This window comes from Temnothorax americanus, unplaced genomic scaffold, assembly GCF_048541705.1.
Source record: "Temnothorax americanus isolate GAGA-0224 unplaced genomic scaffold, ASM4854170v1 Scaffold1, whole genome shotgun sequence".
Taxonomy (NCBI): domain Eukaryota; kingdom Metazoa; phylum Arthropoda; class Insecta; order Hymenoptera; family Formicidae; genus Temnothorax; species Temnothorax americanus.
Window position 1 is genome coordinate 1,383,510 of NW_027509230.1, and position 23,718 is coordinate 1,407,227.

Sequence of the window (23,718 nt, forward strand, 5' to 3'; positions counted from 1 at the left end):
ACATTTCGAACATTGTTATGACGGATAACATTTGTTCTGCGAATCACCCTCTGTATAATTCATATTTTTCAACAATTTATTTATATATATATATTTGTTTTCATTTATTTCTTGTAATACCTATATTAAATAATAAAATAAATGAATAGGTAAATTTTTATTTATTTTCTTATTTACGTACCTTCTGCTTTTTAAATTTCTCTTTACTATCTTTTTCATTTTTTACGATTCCGTTATTGTTTTATTGTTTTTGCAAGTTTTTTCCGCTGCTTGGATGACTGAAAACATCAAAAACTTTAACTTATTTCAAATGAATCTTTATTTTCGGAGAAAGAAAAAAGTCTGCTGGGGCTAGGTGAGGGGAATAGGGGGAGAGGGATGGTGCGGCACATTAACTTACTTAGAAGCTAAATCAGAAACAATAGTAGACGGTGACACGTGAATAGAAGATAATTCCGGAAACTGATTTTTTAAAAACCTTTATGTGGCACACACACACACACACACACACACACACACACACACACACACACACACACACACACACACACACATGTTAAAAAAAAAAACCAAATCTTTTTCACAGAGAGTTGCCGAAAGAAAAGAATAGAGGAGATAATTGCACGACTTAACGCTCAACTTTCTGCAAAAGTAATAATGAGTAGGAGATATCTATTATTTCTTTCCGAGAGCTTTATTGTCACGTGAATAACAATAAAACGACTGACAATGTCTGGCAGCCGTTAAAGAGCTGCCTATTATAAACGTTTATACAAATTGAAATTCTATTCGTTACTACTTGATCACCATTGTGACGCGAGATACGTGAGAAAAATGTTAGAAATTGAAAGAAAAGTACATACAAAAGCGCCACTATCTCACGCCTTACTTTACAAAAAAAAAAGTCCGTTCAGAGTGACATTAGCTCAGTGTGTTTCGTATATAAGGGTTGTTTTCGGCTTTGCAGCATCAGATGCGTTTAGGAAGCTAAACAGTATATCCAAACGAAATGACAATTTTGTACACACAATAAGAGCCTCTCTCTTATTTTTTTTAAAACCTTGCACGGTATATTAAATTAAAATTCGCAAATCAATAAAAGAAAAATGAACATTTTTTTTTATACCAATGTTAATTTCACTCTTATCGATCATTTACCTGGTTAAATATTATCAAAGTTAAATTTTGTTATATAAATCACATTGCTACAAATACTACATTCAATTAAGTATTTTATAAATTAAATATAATTCCAATTATCAGATTAAAGTTTCGTCTGTATTATATAAATACATAAATTGAATTAGAAGTTGTGATAACTTATGCTATAACAAATTTCTTTGATAGAAAAAGTTATATAAATCATTATTCACAACAAACAATCACTTTGTTGTTAATGAAAAAATAATTTATAAATAAAATAACATCTCGAAGTAAAATCATATAACGATTATACTATCGAGTTCCCGAAACGCATCCTGTTTATGTTGACTATGTTTCGCTAAAGTTACATATTTATTTCTATAATGCAGTCTCGTTCGGTTTTTACACTCATCATTGCAGTCGTGCGTTTCGAAATGTCTCTTGCACTTCTTCCCTCAATCGTTTCGGAATGGCCAACGAAATCGATCTTCGTTACCTATATTTTAGTAGAAAAAGTACACAGTATGGTACAAGCGATTCTTGCAGCGTAGTGCAAGTTTCAAAGCATTTTTCAAGAACATCTGTTTTTGTACAAAGGATTCGATCTTTGATTCGTTGGAATTTTTAGAACGTTAGGAGCCTTTTGACGATCCATATTGCACAAGCAACGTTTCCATATTCAAGCGCACTGGCACGGTTTTGGATTGTTACGATAAATACCTCCGAATAATATAACAACGAATAAAATGACAAAAGTAATCGAGTCTTATCGCGTACTTCGAATTCTCATTCGAAAGACGGTGGAAGAAAGAGGAGCGACGGAGCATGCTCATAACATGCCAAAACCTTTCGAATAATTGATTGCTTTCAATAAGCGATCTTGCAGTTTTTCTATTGTACTGTAATCTGGCAACAATAACACGTTGAAGCATGTGTGCGCTATTGGTAATCTGAAAATATACGATAATAATGAGCAAATCGTGCGTAAATATAATCAGTGGAATGCAAACATTACCTATCGGAATCGGGGCCGTGTCTGGCAATGACCATCTTGAGTCTCGAAAGACCGCCGACTGGTACTCGATCGCTACCCGTGGTAAACTGAAGTAGCCTTCGTTGACTTTCCGGTGGTAAGGAGTGCGCTACGCGCCAAAAGTTACGTACAGCTTCGCTGTCCACAGTGTAACCGCCTTCGTACTCCGTAGCTGCCTCCAGCTCGGCAAAATCAAATATTTTGCTTCCGCAAACGAGCTACGCGCACGTCAAATAATTTTATTAGAACAATCGTTCGATAATACAACGTATCCTTTACGCCCTATCAACGATCGTACCTGTTCGATCTCTTCAGGTCTGAAAAGCAACGCCAGCGGGCTCTCATCCGTAACCATTTGGAAGCCACGTCTGAAGGCATTGAATTGTCTCTCTACGGATTTGTTAAGCAGGAAATCCGCATAGAGATCGGCAAATTCTTTTTTGTTTTCCTGTGTGACATAGAGCTCATCGCCGTTCTCCTTGAGCTCGTGGAACGATAACGATCCAAATACGTCCCTATTGAAAAAAGATGCAATAGAGAGAATACAATAAGATTTTTTGTGCGCGATTGGCTTATCGTAGACATACCTGTAACCAACTCGGAAAGTTTGCATAAATATCTCCGGCATGTCATCTCCCGTATATTCCATTAATTCTTTCATCGTTCGATATAACGTCGGGCTCCAGTCTTCCAAATCCGGGAAACCGCCTTTCCTGCCTAGCAATTTTCTATAAACCACCATTGGAAAACGTACATCCAAAATTACATTGTTATAAATCGCTAAACCGATAACAATGCCTATTAATGTGAACTGTGCGTCACTTTCAAACGATGTCGGATTGAACCATGTCATTTGCGTATCTTCCTGAAATAAAACAGTGTGACCACGTTTTACAGAACTAAATCACAAACATATATATATATATATATATATATATATATATATATATATATATATATATGTATATATATAAAGCGTATTAAACGCGCTAAAGAGCAGAAAAAAAAACGAAATTGAGGTCAGAAATAAAAAAAGTTACGTAAGCTTACTTCGTCGTGCAAATTCTCACCTGAGTGGTAAACATGCCAAAATCAGGATTAAATATCTCCTCGACAACTAGTTGAAAGAATTCTTTAGATACGCCGCCTTCGTCGACACCTTGCTCTCCCTCGAATTCGACAACCAATTGTTTTTTTAAATCAGACGGATTTTCCATTGCCACCATTTCCAATTCCACCAGTGCGTCGTCTATCAAATGATCTCTTCGCACCTGTTTAAACGAGAAATAATGAAATTTACCAATCTCCCAAAGCTAATTATCTTCAACTTCTCGTCTTTGAGCCAACAAACCTTCAATCTGAGATATGGATTAGTAGGTTGCCCGACAACGGTTTGCAAAAAGCTCATACGTCGTTCGCTATACATTCTGATACGATTATCATAATACAAGCCCAAAGTTTTAGTGGCCGGCGTAAGTATGAAAGCATAATTCATGAAACTAAATTTCATTGGCTCTTCGCTCTTGTAATAAGCGAAATCTTTGTCCATCTCTATGGCATCGCTAAGTGGCTCGTTGTAAAAATCAGTAAATGGTATGAAAGGTTTACGTGCATCCAACGCGGTAATTCCTAATTCCGTCGCTAATGGGTCCTTGAAATGTATATATTGCTTTTATTTATCATATAAGAAAAATAATCTAATAGATATACCACAGGTTGAAGACAATCGACAGAGAGACGATACCTGAGGGATCTGGCCCGATATTGCTGATCGCGAAGTAGTTTTGTCGCTACTAGCCGATTCACCCTCGTCGCCCAATATCAGCTCGGGAGGATCTAATTCACCAGCCAACATACTCGCATAATACAGAATTTTCATAACTTTCGTAGGTGCGGTAATAGTGTCTGCATCTTGGACGCAATAATCACGCGTGAAGGATCCTCCGATTACCTGTAACGTGATACCAAATGTGATTAGATTAATCTGTGATCGGAAAATAAATAATAATAAAAACAAGCAATTTCGAGATCTATGCAAGTGAAACAAAAGCTGTCGACCAAAGTTGAGAGAATGTGTACCTTGACAGTTATGAGTTCTTGAAGCGCTTGCAGAAGGCTTGGAAGCCGCGACTTGCAATGTTTAGCCCATACGCGCGCTAGCTTGGCTTGAGCCAATACCGGCACGCAGCTCAACGCTTTACACAACATATGGAGAGCCAATTCCAAGTATTCGCTATTTCCGAGCATCGGAATTTCAAAAACAATGAGAAATACGTTTAACAAACTATCCATACTGTCCCAGCGTACCATACGAAACACTCTCAGATTCAGTTCTATATCATCCGCCAAAGTGACTAGTGCATTGACCAGAGCTGACTCGAACACCTCGCCTAATCAAACAGAAAGAAATATGTATTTAATTTAATCAGCACGATGTGTTAAAGCATCGAGAACGGAATATCGAATATCTTTTCATCACCTGGCAAAGACCAAAGTGCTTCAAAAGCTCGACGGACCGACGGTAAATCGACACTAGTATCGTCATTATTAGGAACTGTAGGTGATGGATCACTGCTATCCTCTTCCTTATCTTCCCCTTGAAGAGATCGTACCGCTTCCTTATTCAAATCTGCAGGTGGCCTGAACAGAGTGTCTGGTGCTCGTTCGAGAAGTGCCGTCAGTGGGGAATTACTTTTCTCAGCTTTTTGAAAACTGAGACTCAACGCTTTTCCGCAAGAAAACACTTCTCCCAGAGTACGAATTAACAAAGAATATGAATCTTCCGCTTTACATTTTTCTATAATATCCAGAAGTTTAGCTTCCGTAAGATACGACTCTTGTTTTCCTAATGAGAAACGAGAATGTGTTATTTTGCGATCCAATGAATAATCAGTCATTTACATTCTCGCATAAGCCGATATAATAATCAGATGCTTCGCTTCTACCTTCGTCGGAGCTCGTAGAATTAACGCTTTTTACAGGTAGACTCTTAGCCAACGACGTTTGTCCAGGCTCTATGGTAGTCCGAGCGACTTTACTGGGTTGTGTACCGTCGCAAAGTCTCGCTTCTTGCGAGAATAATTGTATCGCTTGAGCAGCCGCTTGATTTGGAGTAAGATTAGTTACCTGTCAAAGAACCAAACAAAGTTTTACACGACTAAAACGTTATTCAAATCCTTCCGTAGCTCGCCACGGACAAACGAACGAATCTTGAAAAGTCATACCTTGCCACTGGAGGCACAATGCTGATTGTCACAATGAGGATTCCCACATCCGTCCGTGAGTTGGTAAAAGTAACGTTCAATGAGCTTCTTCGCAGCTGCGCGCTTCATGTCGCTGCAAGGGCTCTCCGCTCCTACCCTACAAAAATGACGGTACAACATAAAATATATGTAAACTGGATTCTCGATACGTTCTGCCGCACGACTGGAAACATTTCATTTGCAAAATTGTTCCACCCAGCTGCCTAAATACTAGGTATGTTCAACTCTTCAAAGAACGCGCGCGCCCCGCGCCGTTCAGTCATTCTTATATGACTATACAAAAGTGACTAGTCATCTTAATAAGCTTTGTAATAAGCTATAGCTTGAGACTCGAAGAACAAAGATCGCTCGAATAATTTCGGTCCCCGCGAACGTAAATGGTAAAAAAAGAAAAAAAAACCGCCGATTCGTCACGAGGATTATATATATCGTTGAATCGGTGTCGTTGCACCAAAACAAAAGCGCTAACAATAGACAGCCTCGCGATCTCGCGTGACGAAGGTAAAGTACTACGTCGCTGTAAACAAATCTTCCGTACGACCGAGTGAGAATGAGGCGAGAGTGGCGAGACGGAGACGGAGAGGGAGAAGGAGAGACAGCGAGAGAGAGAGAGAGAGAGAAAGAGAGGGAAAGACGGAAAGCAAAACCTACTCCGGGCACAATTTTTCACAAGACTGTCTCGATTCACCGATCGTGTCGACTTTAAATCCGCGCGTACTTCCTCAATGAATCGCGATTCTCCGAACCGAGCGTCCGTCACGAGCGTGTCACGAGCGTCACTCGAACCGTCGGGGGTTTGTTGTCGGAGCAGATCGCTCAGATCGCTGTTAAACGCGCGACAATGTTATCCCTCCTCCTCCCTCCGCCCCTCGCGAGGAAGAGCGAGCGTTTGTGTTTCCTTCTCTTTCTCGTTTCTTTTCTCCCTTTTTTTCTTTTACGGGCGACGCTAAAGGACGCAACCAACTCTCGTGACACCTGGAAACGTGATCTTCTCCAGGGTCCCCCTGACTCTTGGCGCTCATAGACCGTAAATCGTCGGAATTTTGCCTGTTTCGCTCGGGGACGGGAAGCTGAGCTCGTCGCCGTCGCCGTTGCCGCCGCCGTCGCGCGCAGCAATTGTCCGCCGTCGTCTACGCGACACACCGCCGGGACGGGTTCCCCCGCGCTGATGTGCTCGCCGCACTCGGCACCGTCAAGGTCCGGATACTCCGGATCGTCCGGATTACCGCGGAGCGAACGTCGCTCGCTCCGCCGTGTCCTTTAAACTTTAAACGTCGCGTGGTCGGCGAACGCGATCGGGTTCCTCACCGCGGAGGGACACACTTTTCGATACGTCAGAGTGTCAGAGACTCCGCAGGGTAGGGAAGGGGTGAGAGGAGAGGGAGAGACAGACGGACAGACAGACGGAGTTCAAAGGCGATGGAAAAACAGGCGATAGAAAAATAGGGAAGTGCAAATGGAAGAACGAAGCGCGGAACAGAGAGAACAGAGATAAATGGAACCACGGGAGAAAAAGAGAAAAAGAGAGAGAGAGAGAGAGAGAGAGCAAGCGAGAAAGAGAGATTCGAGATGATTCTCAAAGAGGGATGATCTTTGCGCGGGGGAGAATCCCGGGGGTCTTGGAGGTTAGGGAGATGGACGGCTAAGCGAATCCGCGCCCCGGTTTATACACGACGGGGATTCGGGGCGACTCCGATCGGTTCGCGGGAATCGGAGAGTTCGCTCGGAGAAAAAAAAAGAGCCACCGCTGTCTCTTTTGCTTTCTGTGCCTACTGACTACTGACGTCTACAGTCTACACCGTTTGCGATGCGATCAGCACCAAAACGGGGCCACGAGTTATCGCGCGGTAGCGCACGACTTTCGATTAATCGCGAATTCGCGACCGCCGAGCGACAGATCGACTTCTCGGTTACGGTTTGTCGCGAGATTCAAATTTTGCGCGACGCGCGCACGTGTATTTCTAAATCATTATATGTATATAATTTATATGGGTGCATTTCATTGTTATATACATTTATACGGTTATTATAAATGATGTTATTTCTATTTATCTATTTCATTAGTTTTATTGCTATATATTTTTAGGATTTCTGCGGAGCGACTTAGTAATCGTGCGCGTATACTAGTTTTATTTTTAATACGTAAAGATGCAGTTAAGGTAGTCGTCTCGTCAGGGCATGTATTAGATAAAGTTTTCGATTTTGGATTTTATATCAAATTATATGATCAGCTTTGCAGTCGATTTTTTCTGTGGCTCCTTACCGACTATTTACTCTAGAAAATCGATCTCGAAAATCACAAATTTTGCATTACTTCATACAGACGGCCAGAAAAAGAAGGCTCTATCACGGTTTCAATCACATATTTTTCGCATTTTTCGATTAGATGAAGTGAGAAAAAACATTGCTTTTTGTACATTAGATTTCGAAGAATCCGATGCAACCATAAAATATATAGTTTACAGGAGATTTCGCTGCTAATTTTTAAGTTTATTTTAGTGAAAATGCGGTAATCGAGCAGACATTTTTTGGTCGAGGTAAGGTTGGGAAGACTTGGCAAGCCGCTGGCTAATCACTGTAGTTGCAGGTTATGAGGCTCGTCTTTCTTAGCCGAATTGGATAGTAATTGACACCCCTGTCATGCGTTTTGAAACCCTTTCTCAGTAATTGTCAAAATTCAATCGAAAAGGAGATGTAACCTCACTTGTAACCTTTCTCGACGACTCGCATGATCAGCTGATCAAAACGGAGTCAAATGAGAAAAATCACATAATTTGGAAAAAGTAACATACTTTGTCACGTATGAAATTTTACACTATAATTCATAAAATTATTTTTCCCTTAGCAAAAATTGCCTGAAATATATTTCTGAACGTGAAAACCTATAAACAGTCACATGACTAGCACGTAGCGAGACGCCTACCTTAAAATGTTACACAACGTATTTGTTTATATATAGAAATAAGAATTTCTATTTCGAGATCCGAGTCCCATTTCTCATGTAGTATAAAATAAATGATATATTTCAAATACAATGTCTCCTCTCATTTTTTCTCCTGCTAATTAGTAACGAAATAGACGTAATACCTGATTAAAGTATGTATATTTATGCGCGATCAAGTATTTTCAGAGATTATTTTGTTTATATTTAACTTTTACAGAACAAAATTCAAAGATCAAGTGTTATAAAAAATCAAGTAATTTGTTCTGTGGCAAAAAAGAAATAATGCATTACTCATTACTTTAATGATATTTTTAACCGTTTTTAATAGTCTGCGTTTTTCAAAATCTACATCGCGACAATTATTGCGATCGTTATAATCATGATATTCAATAATTACAAACAATAAAGTCACGATAATTGCAAACAATTAATAAAAGAATGTTACTGGATTATTATACTAACAATTAACAAATTATTTATCTTCTATATTCATGTTTCATTTATATTTCATCTTTCGTTTGGAAATATATATTACTCGTACAATGTGCATACGCGACTCGCACGAGTAGTCACATATTGTTTTATTAGGATTAGATCGCGTCGTCGCCATCGATCCATCGGTCCGCGGAGACGCTTAAACGTTTCCCACGTCGCGAATCTTGAAATCTTCGCAAAAAGATACGGTCCGGGAAAGAACTGCCAGGTCGCCTTTGTTTAAGGTTTAAACCGAGTATCAAACCGACGCGATGGAACGAAATTTTCTACGCGCTTATTCGATGCGAGAGTAACGCGTGAATAGAGACGAATTGCGAGAGAGTATCAATTTGCGCAGAATTACAAGGAAGATTTAATTCCGCATTGTTCAAGAGAACGGCGGTTTCTATTGATGATAATGCCGGTGACAATTGCTCATCGGAAATCAATTCGCGTCGACAAATTTTTCTGCGATAAATCAAAGCGAACTGTGTACACTATGTACAAATAGCGTTGATATGCAAGATGGATTAATGAAAAGCCAATTGCCGTTTCTTTTGGCCCCAATATTCCGGAGTTGCGAAAAATTCATTCTAATAAACAATTAGCAATTAACTTTTTAATTGACGATTGACGATCAATTTTATTAATCCTGATTATCGTATTTAATATGTGTCAAGCGAAAAGCCTAATGAATTTCTCATTTTGCCTGAAGGAAATTAAAAGTCAGTTTCTAACTGCTCAAAACAACTTCCAATCTCTTCTTTCGCGATGCTTTCATTATTAACATTAATTGAAAACGTCAGAAAGAGTCTGCAAGCTTCGCGGATGATGAGGAAGCACTTATAGCAGCGATCAAAAGTCATGTCGAAAGCAATGTCACGATCCTGCTTTTCATCTCTATACCTCCCACGCGGATCGGTTCTCGCAAGAGGATAGATGCAAATGCCCACATCCCTCTCACCGAGGGTAAATCTGGGCCAATCGTATACGGTTGGAAGTAATGGCACCGAGGGGAAGGTCGAGGCGAGAGAGAGGATGGAAAAGTTTCGAGTAGAGCACAGCAGCTCGCAGGAGCGGTAATATCGATCGATCCGGAGTGGAGTTCGAGGCTCGACAGGTCTCTCGGTCTCCCGGTGCAGGGGCGAAAACGAGAGGGAGAGGGAGAGAGAAAGAGAGAGAGAGAGAGAGAGAGAGAGAGAATAAGCGAACGGGAACGGGGCGAGAGCGTCGAATAGAGGGTCGGATGTAGCAAAAGCTCCCCTATAATCGGACAGTCAGGCAGGTCGGTCAGCTGCCCGGGTACGGATCGCTCTCGTGCCGCCCGATTGATCTTCCACGTTTGTTCGTCTCTGTTCGCCCGCCTCTGGTCCTCTTTTCCCTTTTCTTTCTTATTCTCTTATTCTTCTTCTTCCTTTTCTTTTTCTTCTTTCTTGCGGGCTCTCGTCCTCTCGCAACCTGGAATCTACCGGCTCAGGATCTACCGCGTGTCGGCCTTGAACTCTAGTCACAGTGCGAGTTTGACCTTGACGAGCTTCTCTGTCAAGGCTGGCAGGTAGGTCAATGGTATATATCAGCTGATACCGGCATTCTGTTCTTCAATGTGCTTAAATAAAAAAAAAAACCGTGCGTGATTTTGAATGATAGAAACGCGATAAGTGTTATCCCGGATCGGGACTTATGGATTATGACTGGTTCGCTAATTTTTGTGTTAGTCATCGTTTACTTTTAACGTCAGTCTAAGTGATTGTTTGCCTCTCTCCAAAATCGGGAATAAAAAATGGCATAAAAGATCAGTTAAATTTAATGTATGTCAATGAACCCGAATTTTAATGTAATAAATTGATTTACTGTATGAAAAGTATCTTTCTTTGATGTCAATGTCTTTTGATATGTCATGAAATAGCTGAGAATAAAAAACTCCTGTTTTTTTTATAATTGCTTCTTCAATCTTCAATGTGCATGTTTGATTTATCCAAAGCTAATTGTTTTTAATTTTTTCTTATCGACATCTCTTTATCTGTACATACGCTACTATACTGATATATCTGAATTCTAAACTATTGAATACGGACGATATTAATGCAATATGTAATTATTTCAAGTGTTAGTTAAAAAAATCTTGTTTGCAATTTATTTTTCTTTCAGAATTGAGACAAAAAAACAATTTTAAATAGATCAAAGAAAGAAGTTTCACATTTGTATGATCAATTGCATAATTGTATGGGTGTGCATTTTCGCGGTGTTAATTTGATAATAACAGTTAGAGTGTGAATAATTATCGTTTAGCAATGCACAGTGAATTTTAAATTTTAACATAGAGACAATAAAAAGAACGAGGAGCGAGCGTATCGTTCGTAAGAAAGTGTTTGCTTTCTTGCATTCTTGCACGATAAAATAAGACAAACTTTTATCTTCAACGGTAAATGAATATAAAGGAGCTAAAGCGGTAATCAATAAAAAAAAATTTGTACACAGGATAAAAAATAGACACGTAGAAAGTCCACTCATCGAAGAGAATTAATATAGATTAACATTGAACTTTGGGCGCGACTCGCCGGTAGCCATGAGAAAGTGAAGAAACAATTAATATCACGACAAGAGACCACATATGCCTAGAGAATGGAAGAAAAAACTTCAAGAATACGTCCTTACGTGGACTGGGATGTAAGCAAAAAAAAATTCATATTATAGATTTAATAAATACTTTTCGGATCGTATATCGCGTGAACGTAAAAACGTTTAAACGAGACTGTCAAGTATCATTAAAATATAGTCGTTGTTTCTTTTTTCATAGAATGAAGATAAATACTCAGTAGCAAACAGTCAAGCGCCGTTGCAAGGCGGCGAAGACGAGCACTCAGAGCGCGGAAACTGGACGGGAAGATACGATTTTCTTTTGTCTCTTCTGGGATACAGTGTGGGCCTGGGAAATGTCTGGAGATTCCCGTATCTTTGTTACTCGAACGGCGGCGGTGCTTTTTTGATACCGTTTACAGTGATGCTGATCATTGCTGGATTGCCTCTTATGTTCATGGAGCTTTCCTTAGGTAATCGACGAAAAAAAATTAATGGAACACTTCGAGATTCGTAATATGGACTGTTTGCGATACCATGATACACATATATATATATATATATATATATATATATATATATATATACACACACCTTTCTTTTATTCTGCAGGACAATACGCTAGTCTCGGACCAGTGGCGGCCTACGAGCAGTTTTGTCCTCCGCTTTGTGGCTTAGGATACGGAATGGTCCTCGTCAGTTCCGTCGTTATGCTCTATTATAATTTAATCATTGCCTGGACGCTGTATTACATGTTTGCCTCTGTCGTTGGTAAATAATAATACTAATTAATATATACAGGACAATGTAACGTGTTATTGCAACTACGTAGACTTCAAGCTGTAGTCTGTAAAATTAGTAAAACATATATACCTGGAAGAGGATGAATTGCCTCCTGTGAATGCTGAAGAAATGCTTCCTGTGAATGGCGCGAATCCCGTGGGAAAGATCTGTGATCTGTGATCTGTGTCCAAAGTCCAAACCATGGTGGAAGAGTGGAAGAGTATTCTTCCACCATGGTCATGGTCCAAACACTCCAAACTGTGTCCAAGTTGGGTGCGAGAGAGAAAGGTAGATTGATAACCTTGCTCGCGCAATGCGCAAGCGTAGAGATGACGTCCCGCTTGGTCCCGCTTGCTGCACTATCCGCACTTGCGCATTGTGGACGAAGGTTACTAATCTATCTTTCTCTTTCCTTAAAAAACGTGGTTCTCTCTCGCATCCAACTTGGACACAGGCTCCAACAGGCTCACAGCTCACACACAGACTCGATCCTTCATTCCCTTTTCAGATATACATGCAATGTTCTAAGTCTGTAAAGCTCTCATGTAAAAAAGTAATAAATTTGAAGAAAAAAAATGTGTATACGTGACACAGTTGACGAGTAGCTAAAAATAGAAATGACTATTTTTCCAAACACTTATTCGAGTTCTTGCCACAGGTGGTTGGGAATTGCCCTGGAGCAAATGCGAGAAGGAATGGAGTACCGAGGATTGCTTCATGCCGGACGCTGCCGAGGCTTGTGTCTCTCAAAACGATTCTTACTTCAAAGGAAAATGCCTTAATTCAAGTCAAATGACTTCGATGGGCTTGATTATCGAGAACATAACCGGCGCTATCAGAAGACCGCCTGCCGAGGAATATTTTCAGTAATGACATACTCCGTGTAGATTTTCTTTGATCGCGTTTATCCCGTTATCACAGATCACATCGTTAATCTATTAATTTAACTTTATATTTGTATACTTCAAGTATATTTTTTCCCATTACATCTTTGCGTTGACTTTATCTTATATTACATTACACGTCGATGTGAAGACAAGCTATAATTTTAGTTTAAAAATTATTTGTAATATATCGAATTTATTACTTGCTTTAATCGTGTTGCCACTGTTGCCGGAAGCAACAATTTTAAATGAGAAATAAAAGATAGACAATTTCTTTGTGTCTAGCAATCATGTTTTGGGGATCAGCAGTGGGATCGAGGAAACCGGATCGATTCGACCGTCCTTGGCGGCCTGTCTCTTCCTGGCGTGGATCATTGTGTTTCTTTGTCTAAGCAAAGGCGTACAAAGCTCAGGCAAAGTTGTATACTTCACCGCACTCTTTCCATATGTTGTCCTGGTACGTCCACAATTTTATCGTACGTGATTGATTAATTTAACGTATTTTAAACGAACTTACTTCTTTTTCGCAGATTGTTCTTTTTATTCGTGGAATTTTACTTCCTGGTGCTAACGAGGGTGTACTCTTCTATCTGACTCCCGACTGGAGAAGATTGACATCCGCCAAAGTATGGGGAGACGCCGCTGTTCAGATCTTTTTCGCCTTGAGTCCAGCCTGGGGGGGCCTGATCACTTTGAGTTCGTATAACAAGTTCACCAACAACTGCTACAAGGACTCTCTAATCGTGGCGATCAGCAACATTGGGACTTCCTTCTTCGCCGGCCTGGTGATCTTCTCGGTAATCGGTTTCCTTGCTCACGAGCTCGATGTACCGGTGGCGTCAGTGGTAGACGAAGGCGCTGGTTTAGCATTTATTGTGTATCCTGAGGTGATTATTAATTTTCGTCCTCTATCAAATCAATCTCGCATTTATTTCCATTGATATCATTGACGCGTTAAAAGAAATAATTAAGTGATATCTTCTTATCGACTTATATCGATGGACTATGTTGATGGCATTTGAGTCCCAGGAACACCGACATTCTTTGTTATTTTGCGTAGGTTGTGGCTCGTCTGCCGGTTGCGCCCGTCTGGTCGCTGCTGTTCTTCATCATGCTGCTTACTCTGGGCCTCGATTCACAGTTTGCTCTCATGGAGACCGTCACCACGGCGATACTCGACGGTGTTCCATCGTTGAGAAGCTATAAAGTCTGGGTTGTTTTTGGAGTTGCGGTACTCGGCTACGTCGGTGGTGTCATTTTCACCAGTAACGTGAGTCACAAACGACTTAGTTTCATTAAAATAGAATTGATCGTTAACATATTATCGCAACCATCTGTTTCTCTTCAGGCTGGCATGTACTGGCTGCAGTTAATGGATAAATACGCGGCCAATTGGTCCGTCTTGCTGATCGCCATAAGCGAATGTATCCTCGTGGCATGGGTGTACGGCGCGGATCGCTTTCTGGACGACGTTCAACGGATGATCGGGCCCCGAGGCCGTGTATGGAGATTCTTCTGGACATGGATGTGGAAGCTCGTCACGCCCGCAGCCCTGTTCTTTATTCTCTGTTTTAATTGGGTGGAGTACGAGCCACTCAGATATGGAGCTTACATTTATCCGAAATGGGCGGACGTATTAGGCTGGGTTATCAGTATGCTTCCCGTTTTAGTAATTGTCGGATTAGCTATAGTAAGTTGGAAAATTCTCTTTATCTAATTAAACATAGCATGTCGATGAATACACATCGTTATACGGAAAATGATGAATATAGGATCAGCTGAAGGGACGGCGTCGGCGATCATCTTACGATGATGATGATGAAGATGACGAGGACGTTGACGATGACGATGACGACGACGAGGACGAGGACAAGGACGATAACGGATCTTGCCAAAAAGGGAAGAAAGAAAAGGGCAAGAGTAAAAGTAAGAATGTGTGGAACCACATAAAGATATTGTTGCAGCCAACATCCAAGTGGGGTCCGGCGTCACGCAATTCTATTACACCTTCCAGAACTTTGATAGCTTCGTTAGGTAATTATTCTTTATTAATTCAAATGACAAAGACTTTAAAAGTTTAATTATTTTAATGTTTTTCAATGTTTTTTTAATGTCTTGCAGCAACCACGGGAGGATATGACTCGGTGCGGGATACGATTATCCTAGTAAACGGTCAGCCAATGATGGTGCAACCACCCAGTGTCATTCCAACTGCTCAGAAGCTTCCCGGACCATCGATTCTTAAGAATTCTAGTAAAACTGATCTGATTACTTCGCAGCAGGTCTGACACGACACGTTTGTTTTATGTCCGATGACGAGTCCTTAGAAGAACGATGCTGAGGACACTATGTGCCCAACGTAAAGTAAGTCTGATATGAACAAGCATTCTCACATAATGTCGACAATTGTACATTGTCAATGGCGTGAGTTATTTTATTTTATTATTCGATTCAATTTACAAGAAGCATTAAATTTTGGATTTTCGTAAACTCGAATTTTATCGAAAATTATAACTTTCATCATTGGGTATGATTTTCAATTAATTGCGTTCAAGAAATGGAGGAAAGTACTTTTTACTAACTATATACAGTCTATTAATATTTAAAATTTTTTATTCTTTTGCGATGAATTAAAATTGCAATACTTTTATGATAAATGAGCCGAGGAACGTTTATCAAATAAGTCCTCGACACACATTGATAGAGGAGCTTAAATAAATAGTCAATATTAAAATTTTAATGGCCAAGAAATGTTGCAAAATGAAAAGAAGTTGGAGAGGATTATAAAAAGTGATATTAGAAAGTATTATTTTTTAAAGATCGATTATATCTTGTGTCCTCCAAATATAATGAGAGGTATCACACACAAAAGAATAATTGTTTCACGATAGAAAAATATTTATTTTTGAACATTGTTTGATTTTTATTGTGAAAGAAAATATAAATATATATGCATAGTTTATGCGTGAGAACATGTTTATAATATATTTAGCAAGTAGAACAAAAAATTGAAGAAGAGTGAGCAGAGTATAAAGATAGAAAGAAGCTGAAATATCCTTTATGCATATCTAATATCAATCTCTTTTGTGGAGATATTGTAGGTATATTTTGTCGTAGGTAAATACTATGGATATATTTTATAGATATATCGTCTAAAGAGATTCTCAAATATTTATAGATCTCTTTGACGTGCAAAGACATTCAGGGAATAGATTAGATAATTTGGATACGCTGAAGAAAATGATAACGAGAAATAAACAAGGAAAATCGCGAAACCTGTTATAACTAGCGAATTTATGGAAAAGGACAGTATAGATTTGTTGACGAGTAGTGTTTCGTATTCCACATCCTTTACATCGACGTCGAGGCATATTATTTCGTATCTCATATTATTTGTATTTATTTCGTGTCAACCGTTATACCTTAGGATTGTGTCGAGTCATAACATCGCGTCAACGATCATTTTGAAGATAATCGGGGGGCTCCGACAATTCCCGGAACCTTCCGATAATCTTGGCTACATATACCTCCCCGAACGGGAGGATCGGACACTCTCAATTCTGTCTTCGCCTCTAAATATTGGTCTCCAGCACAATACGAAGTACCGTTTTTCCGAATCAGTAACGAGATCAATATACGCAATTAAACGAGAGTCGAGAAGTAAGAGAAGTCGCAATCATTTTAAGAACCATTCCAAGCTGCCTGCTTCCACGCGAGCGTGACCGCATCATCAATAATTAGAGGCACGTGCCTCGCCTTGCGTCGACCGAGAAGCTGCCCGCTGCCCGGGACTATACGCGAGGAACTCAACAAGTAGTAACGTATAAAGGGGAAACCCTCGCGATCTTTCATTTTTATGGAAAATATTTCTTGAACAATTTTAAGCGATAATCTAGCAGAATATCACAACCTATCACAATTAAAAAGATACTACTGATGCCTTGACAATTTTTTCAATGAAAACTTGACTCTGGAGTAAATGAAAAACTTTGTAAACAAGGAGAGTGGCCTTAGTTCTCTGAAAGGCTTATGAAGACACAAATATTTATATGCCAATTATCCCAAGCGTGTCTTGCTTGAAATAGTCTTCACCCTTTGCCGCGTGACATGCCATGTCAGAAAGTCAGTATCCTAAACATTCGCACTTTCATTCTTAGTGCGAGGGTATTTTTGAGACTTCTATCTTGTTTGAATCTTACAAACTAAGCAGCTCATAAGTCGCTTGACACCTATAAATTTTGGTGTACTAAAGACAAATTGGAAATTAAAAACCTTTATTTGTAATTAGAATAAAAGATAACTACAAAGTTAGGAATCCAAAGACTTTAAGGGTAGGAATAATAGCAAATTTAAATGACTCGAAGATTAAAACAATCGGAGACGACTTTTAAACCATTGCGAATGCAATTACGGTTTGTAATCTGGTTGTAGTATCGAATACTGTTGTGACTGTACCTTCAATATTAGCCAGCATGAAATGTGAAAGTGAAATAAGAAAAATGTATTTTAGTAAATCGCGTTTTGAGATCGCGGAATTTATAATATATATATAAATATATATCTCATACATATATGACTGTTTCTTCCTCGGAAAATGTTCCATTAATGTAAGCCAGTTAAATGGTCAAAAACCTTAATGTTTTCAGACCATGCGTTATAGTTATCTAATATGTGACATGGCTTCCTATACAATGATTGTAAAAGTATATGTACGCCTCGTTGTATAAAATAATGACAATTAGTTTATAATGTTAGTCACAATGCTGGTTGGTTCTCATATACCAGCCAGCAAGTCAGTGGCCAAGTGGTTGACTGTCCTAATAATAAGTAGGATTAAGAGCAGTGACGCATTATGAACCATAACGACACGGCGCGCGGCGGTAACATGATAGTATAACAGCGATATTAAATCGTTATTTGGAGTAATTTCCCCAAGTCTCCGCGTTCAAGAAAATATATGACACCTTATATTTCGCTTAAGCAATTTCCTTCAGTTTGAAAGAAACAGACAGTAAAACAAAGTGAAAGAAGTTTTGTTTCGCGTTATAACCGTGTCGAATATTTAATAAAGAGTCTAACTGTCATCGCGTGGTGGTTACGGTTCTGACGTTGTTACGCGCAACCAGTAGAGCGAACAGTACAAATTAACGTGTCCCAATTGCGTATAATAGGAAAAAGGCGCTTCCTTTCAAGAGAAGCCTCTTTTCTTTATGAAAGAAAGTTAGGAGAGAGAAAAGGGAGTTTCTTTTCAAGAATCTTCGCTATGACCGTACGAAGAGAAAAGTGTTTTTTTTTCTTCACATAAATAACGGCTGATATGCACGATGTTATTATTAGGACAAATAGTTTCTGCGAAAAAAGCAATTTTATTGTAGAATCAAAATACTGATGTCTTATTGTAGAACATGGGGTACAATCAGAACACAATAATGCCTTGAGTGATGATATATACAGTATTAGAAGAGATACACTTCTTAAACAGTGAAGAAAGATAGAAATAATTATAATGTACATATGTCCCGAATAGATAAACAAATAGTAGGACGTATGTTGACATACTGTTGTGTAATTTAAGTAGACTGATTCAAATTAAAAAAAATGGAGGGATTGGATCCTCTCAAGATGAAAGTTATTAACTATAGTTTAAATTATAATAACGATTGAGTGTTAATATATGTGTGTAAGTTGTACATATATATCCCAGACAGCACTCATGTTCAAAATTGAGACACCAGTGTCTTAAAGATGTCTTTAAGACGTCCTGATTTTGGACATGGTGTTCTTTGGGTATCACATATATGTATAATTAGTATATAATAATATATAGAGGTATTTAAAAAATACCAAATAAATACTGTTGTGTTATTATATATGTACATCGCATTATATAAAAATATATATCTATGTTACGAGCACATCTACAAATATACATATGCATGTGGGCGCTTATGTGCGAATTTGTAATGTGTAATAAATGTTATGATGCGTGTGTAATCAATAAAGTGTTGGTATACATGGTTAACTGTGGAGCTGTCAGACCTTTAATTTTATGGCTTTCGCCATGATTGATTTCTAACGTATTAGACACTCCCTTCTTCAATTCGCACAAACAACGTTCCCAATGGGATCAATAAGGCGTAGCATTCAAATAACGAAATTAATTCTATGATCTTTGGCTTTTCACCGCTCCGTTGGATATTTTATACGAGAGTTGCATCGAGAACAAGTCACTCGCCAAAATTATATTTGACCGCTATTTTTTTTTCCAAGCAAAATTTAATCAATATAGTAATTGCAAAGGCAGTTTTATTTTCCATCGATCGATCGAATAGAAGCATCTTACTTCTGGACTACAACTCTCTCACGTCGTCCGCGTCTCGACGTGATAAACCTTCTTTCAGATTTTTGTCGGACTCCGTCGACGAGGCATTACGTGTCGCTTGAGGGTGGTCCGAATATTACTCTGCACCTCGAAACGGCGCCGAGTATCGGTTTCACGAGTATCAAGAGACCTGCGAAGAACAATGACGCGAACGTCAAGTCTCTTCCGGTGGTGGTACCGCTAATGTACCACCAATCGTTGTAGGTTCCATTGATGAGGGTAGCCAGTAAAAGAATCGTAATGCCGATGCCGCCGCAAGCGTGAGCGACTTTGACGAGTATCGGCCTTACGCGCGGATATATCCAGACAGTGTTGTTCGCCAGGACTCCGAAAGCGGCGGTCAAGACGGACAGTATGATCGTCGTTAGGCCTAGCTGCGAGTGAGTCGTGGCGAAATGGCGTTTATTGTGGTTGACTTTGTTAACGATGATGATGATCAAACCGATCCCAATTATGGTCAGGCCAATCGTATGTAGAATCCAGTGTATCGTTACTCTGTTACGCCTGGGTAGTTTCCAAGCGACGTACGCCTCACCGGAGACGCTGAAGACAGCTTCCGTGATTAGGAGACCGACCTTCGCGAGATGGAAAAATATTGAAATTTTTAATAAATCTCAATATAATTTTGCAATCAAAAGATTAAGGACGCGTTGTTTAGTCATTATATTTTAATTGATTAATTATGATTATGATAATAAAAAATATCTATAACACGCTAATTGACTAGAAATTAAACTGCCTATTTTTGATTTTTTAGATGGGATATTCAAGCGATATTTCTTTTTTCTTTCTATACTTACCCCAACAGACATGCAAATCGGATGCCAAGAGAAGAAACTGTAGTTCTGGAAGGCAACTACCAGGATATATATTATTGGAGCCACGAGCAGAAAATGCGTCAGTATCGAGAAGCCGAGCGTTATGGCGCTCGGCGGTCCTTTGTTAGCTTCGTTGCTCATGTTGAGAAGCAAGCGATGAGATTTCTTTGTCACCTGAATAAGATAAAAATATTTTGTCGGTATATATATATATAAGCAAATATAAAACTGAATAAATTAACTTAATTAATTAACTAAATAAAACAGTTTGGCATAAGAGTGTCTTTCGGAGTAAAATAAAAAGAACGTAAGGATTAAAAAATAAATAAATATTCGTAAAAATTAAGATTAAACAGTAAGTCATTTAAGCCTAAACAAGATAGTATTATTTTGAATTTCTCCCACATTTCTCCTGCCAAATTTCACATCTAGACCATTTTATTTACATTATTATCAACATTAACATTACGTGAGAAGAGGAGAAACTCTTTGAAAATTGCTGCAGTCAGGTCCAGGAAAAATTCAACCCAGCACTGCCGGGTAAGCGTAAAGTTCTATGGACGTTGTCGGTATCTTTTTACGTACTTAATTCCTCGTAATTATTACGAGGCTTTGGATGCCACGATGCGTGATTCATCTTTAATGCAGCGCGACTTCTCGCATCTTCGAACATATCTCTTCCACTCTCGTCATCTTTGCCCGGCCAGCTTGATCTTCGCGTTTGAACACGTACGCGATCGTTCGATTAAGTATAATGCATAAATAAAAGAAGAAAACAACATCTTATGTATTCATAAATATGAATAATAAACTTTTTTCTCACAGTCATACATGTAAAAGCTTATTCATTCCGACACGCGATATCTTCGACGTTACGATTTCACGGACGTAATAAAGGAAAATATCAAATCCGCTACAACTCGGAGTATACGGTGTCTTGGAAAGTAATTTTAAAATAGTACATTACAGTATTACAACATAAATATAACAATAAGACACGATTTGCACGACGTTAAATTAAACGAAAGGAGCTGTACACTTGCGCAAAACGGTCGTTTCCTAGACAAAAATACACGGTGAGCTAAACGATTGCTGTCTATTAAGCAAGAAAGATCGTGGAACTAGTTAAGCGATAAAATTCAAATCCTCGTAACAATCCGTTTCGTTAATGACTCGATAACCGATGATAAGAAACGTACGTTGAGTAACAACGCAAAAATGTCACTCGGCCTGCCGTTTATTGCGGAATGTAAAAGTGCATTTATAGTGCCCTTGCATTCCGACGTTATGTAAATATCAAAATTACAACGATAAGGTCACGAGAAAATAGACTCAAAAAGGAATTGTTTTCCGCGAAAATCTTTTTAAAGAACATTCCATTAAAATGATTGATTTTTAAATTATTTTTATTTGTATTATAGGTGAAAAATTCGCTAGTTTCTATTTTTGAGAACAAGTTTGCCAGTATTGTTAAAAATAATAAATTGCTTTAAGTAAAAAAACATATATTCTTTGACATTATGAGAAATGTGAAAAAAATGTTTTATTCAGGAAAAATTTTAAATAAATTATTAATTATCTTACCTACAGAAAAAGGTTCTTTGCGTAATAAAATGTTTTATCTGTAAATCAGTGTCGCTAAAAATAGTGAAACTTATCGCAAGAATAAACAGCAATGACATAAAACCGTTGACACAATTATAACGAATATGCGATTTCTAATCTTTAGCATATTACCTCATTCACGATAAACGGTTATCTAGAAATGATACACTTTTCAGAAATTTGCATTTCTCGCGCAATTCTTTAGCAAATTTAGAGCTAAATTTCATTAATACAATTCCTCAAATAGTAATTTTGTGTATTTTTAGTAATTAATATTTGGACGATATAAATTCTTAATCAGTTAATTAAATTTATATTAGAATAGATTTAACTAATTAATGCATGATTTAACTAATTTAGATTTAACTACATTATATTAAATTATATTTAACTAATTAATGCATGATTTAACTAATTTAGATTTAAATAAATTGTATGAATTTAGATTTAATTAATTAATGTTACATTAGCAGTGTTAATTAATTAATTAATTAAACAACACTATTAATGTATAAAATTTATTTGATATTGACCGAAGAATATGTTGTAATTTACTCGTATTTATGAATTTGTCTGAAATATTCTCTAGTTTAATGACCTCGCATTCAATCTGAAAATTATCAACTTCGACATTAAAGCATGATTAATAAAAGTAGGCGCACTCGAAACGTCGAGGGTATGTCGCGAGATATCATATCGTTACTTAATCTTTTCCTCTTTCTTCTTTTCTAAAACAATATTTGACGGTACAACAATAACAATAACACATTATTATATTCACCATTTTTACACAGGGCCCGAATAAGACGCGCTCACGCTACAACAATTCTTACGAGAAAGTCGTCGAGCGGACACTTTGTTGACTCACCGTTCGACACCGTTTGACCGCTACATAAAATCGTCGCCGGTCTTAAAAGGGGAAGCGTCGTCGAAAAAAAAGCCCAAAGAGGTATACCCTCTCTCGTGCGTCTCGATCAGCGTGGAGTAGATGACATTCGACAGCGACACACGCGCGCAATCGTGTCCGTGACGCGACTGAGCGCGACCTGAGCGTCTGGAACATGGCGATCTAGGCTGTGGATCCATGGATCATTATCGCTGGCGTCGCTGGCCGATGAGGAAACATCGCGGTCGGCCTTGCAGTGTCGGAGCGTATGGCAGTTACAAAGGGACCGTTCGCCTGTGGATAAAAGTTCCCCCGATAATTACAGCCTTTTGTTCCATCCTCGGGAACCGGGGATTTTCCCTCAAACTCCCTCCGCTCCTGAAACTCATTACAACGCGTGAAATTTTTCGGCCTGGCGACGGACGACGCCGGAATGGGAGAGTCCCGAACAAAATCGGGTTCGCCGTGGGCCCGAAAAAGAGGCGGTTCGACGTTGCGGCCTTGGTGCGAGCGGCCGCAGCGGCACGCACACGCTTCGATCGCGTAAACGCGGCGCTCGTACGGCGCAAGTATGCACGCTCCATAAATTTACAAGGCATCCGCATAATGCAGCCGAAGAAACCGAGAGAGAGAGAACTCGCGCGGGAAACGCTTTATAACGCGTCTCGTTATCCGACTTATCACGATACTTTTTTTGCGGAATTGAAAGAGGATCGTTCTTTCTCCTTCGGCGTATCCGGTAGCCGCAAATTGGCTACCTCTTTTGAAATTTAGGATTTATTACATTCGTAAAATTCGGCGATATATCAATTCAAATAATTTCTCTCTCACGATGCTCTTGGACCTTTGTATATATATATATATATATATATTTTTTTTATTGTAACTCGTGTATAATTTATACATCGAGAAATAATGGGTTTCGT

At 38.9% G+C, this 23,718-nt stretch overlaps 3 protein-coding genes and 1 long non-coding RNA gene across 16 annotated transcripts; 1 reads left to right on the forward strand and 3 right to left on the reverse strand.

Annotated features, from left to right (window-relative positions):
• Positions 1-491: 491 nt before the first annotated feature.
• On the reverse strand, positions 492-7,244 carry Ube3a (ubiquitin protein ligase E3A). Of its 6 annotated transcripts, none has more exons than XM_077406862.1 (12): positions 7,224-7,244; positions 5,401-5,536; positions 5,122-5,302; positions 4,656-5,021; positions 4,256-4,566; positions 3,921-4,127; positions 3,528-3,827; positions 3,247-3,447; positions 2,764-3,041; positions 2,475-2,691; positions 2,159-2,394; positions 492-2,093 (listed from the first exon to the last, which is right to left on the reverse strand). In XM_077406862.1, the coding sequence occupies exons 2-12, from the start codon at positions 5,506-5,508 to the stop codon at positions 1,973-1,975; spliced, it is 2,526 nt and encodes an 841-aa protein (XP_077262988.1). In that variant the 5' UTR covers positions 5,509-5,536; positions 7,224-7,244; the 3' UTR covers positions 492-1,972. The 6 variants fall into 6 exon arrangements, with proteins under 6 accessions (XP_077262988.1, XP_077262970.1, XP_077262956.1 ...); XM_077406844.1 differs by lacking the exon at positions 7,224-7,244 and adding an exon at positions 6,487-7,167; XM_077406830.1 differs by lacking the exon at positions 7,224-7,244 and adding an exon at positions 6,415-7,167.
• Positions 7,245-10,274: 3,030 nt separating this feature from the next.
• On the forward strand, positions 10,275-17,010 carry LOC143897924 (sodium- and chloride-dependent glycine transporter 1). 2 transcript variants are annotated; one of them, XM_077406913.1, is made up of 11 exons: positions 10,275-10,412; positions 11,336-11,524; positions 11,655-11,907; positions 12,047-12,205; positions 12,876-13,083; positions 13,387-13,558; positions 13,632-13,988; positions 14,162-14,371; positions 14,450-14,791; positions 14,874-15,135; positions 15,223-17,010. In XM_077406913.1, the coding sequence occupies exons 2-11, from the start codon at positions 11,480-11,482 to the stop codon at positions 15,387-15,389; spliced, it is 2,175 nt and encodes a 724-aa protein (XP_077263039.1). In that variant the 5' UTR covers positions 10,275-10,412; positions 11,336-11,479; the 3' UTR covers positions 15,390-17,010. The 2 variants fall into 2 exon arrangements, with proteins under 2 accessions (XP_077263039.1, XP_077263047.1); XM_077406921.1 differs by having other exon boundaries at positions 10,289-10,423.
• LOC143898317 (uncharacterized) lies at positions 10,324-12,864 on the reverse strand. 2 transcript variants are annotated; one of them, XR_013257176.1, is made up of 5 exons: positions 12,803-12,819; positions 12,308-12,717; positions 12,029-12,196; positions 11,670-11,902; positions 10,324-10,463 (listed from the first exon to the last, which is right to left on the reverse strand). It is a non-coding gene; the product is annotated as an uncharacterized LOC143898317 (long non-coding RNA). The 2 variants fall into 2 exon arrangements; XR_013257174.1 differs by having other exon boundaries at positions 12,308-12,864.
• A 2,347-nt stretch (positions 17,011-19,357) lies between the features above and the next one.
• On the reverse strand, positions 19,358-23,062 carry LOC143898213 (transmembrane reductase CYB561D2). 6 transcript variants are annotated; one of them, XM_077407552.1, is made up of 4 exons: positions 22,775-22,991; positions 20,887-21,014; positions 20,284-20,475; positions 19,358-20,058 (listed from the first exon to the last, which is right to left on the reverse strand). In XM_077407552.1, exons 3-4 carry the CDS (start codon positions 20,440-20,442, stop codon positions 19,531-19,533), a joined length of 687 nt encoding a protein of 228 aa, XP_077263678.1. In that variant the 5' UTR covers positions 20,443-20,475; positions 20,887-21,014; positions 22,775-22,991; the 3' UTR covers positions 19,358-19,530. The 6 variants fall into 6 exon arrangements, with proteins under 6 accessions (XP_077263678.1, XP_077263685.1, XP_077263650.1 ...); XM_077407559.1 differs by having other exon boundaries at positions 22,688-22,991; XM_077407524.1 differs by lacking the exon at positions 20,887-21,014 and having other exon boundaries at positions 22,688-23,062.
• Between the last annotated feature and the right edge of the window lie 656 nt (positions 23,063-23,718).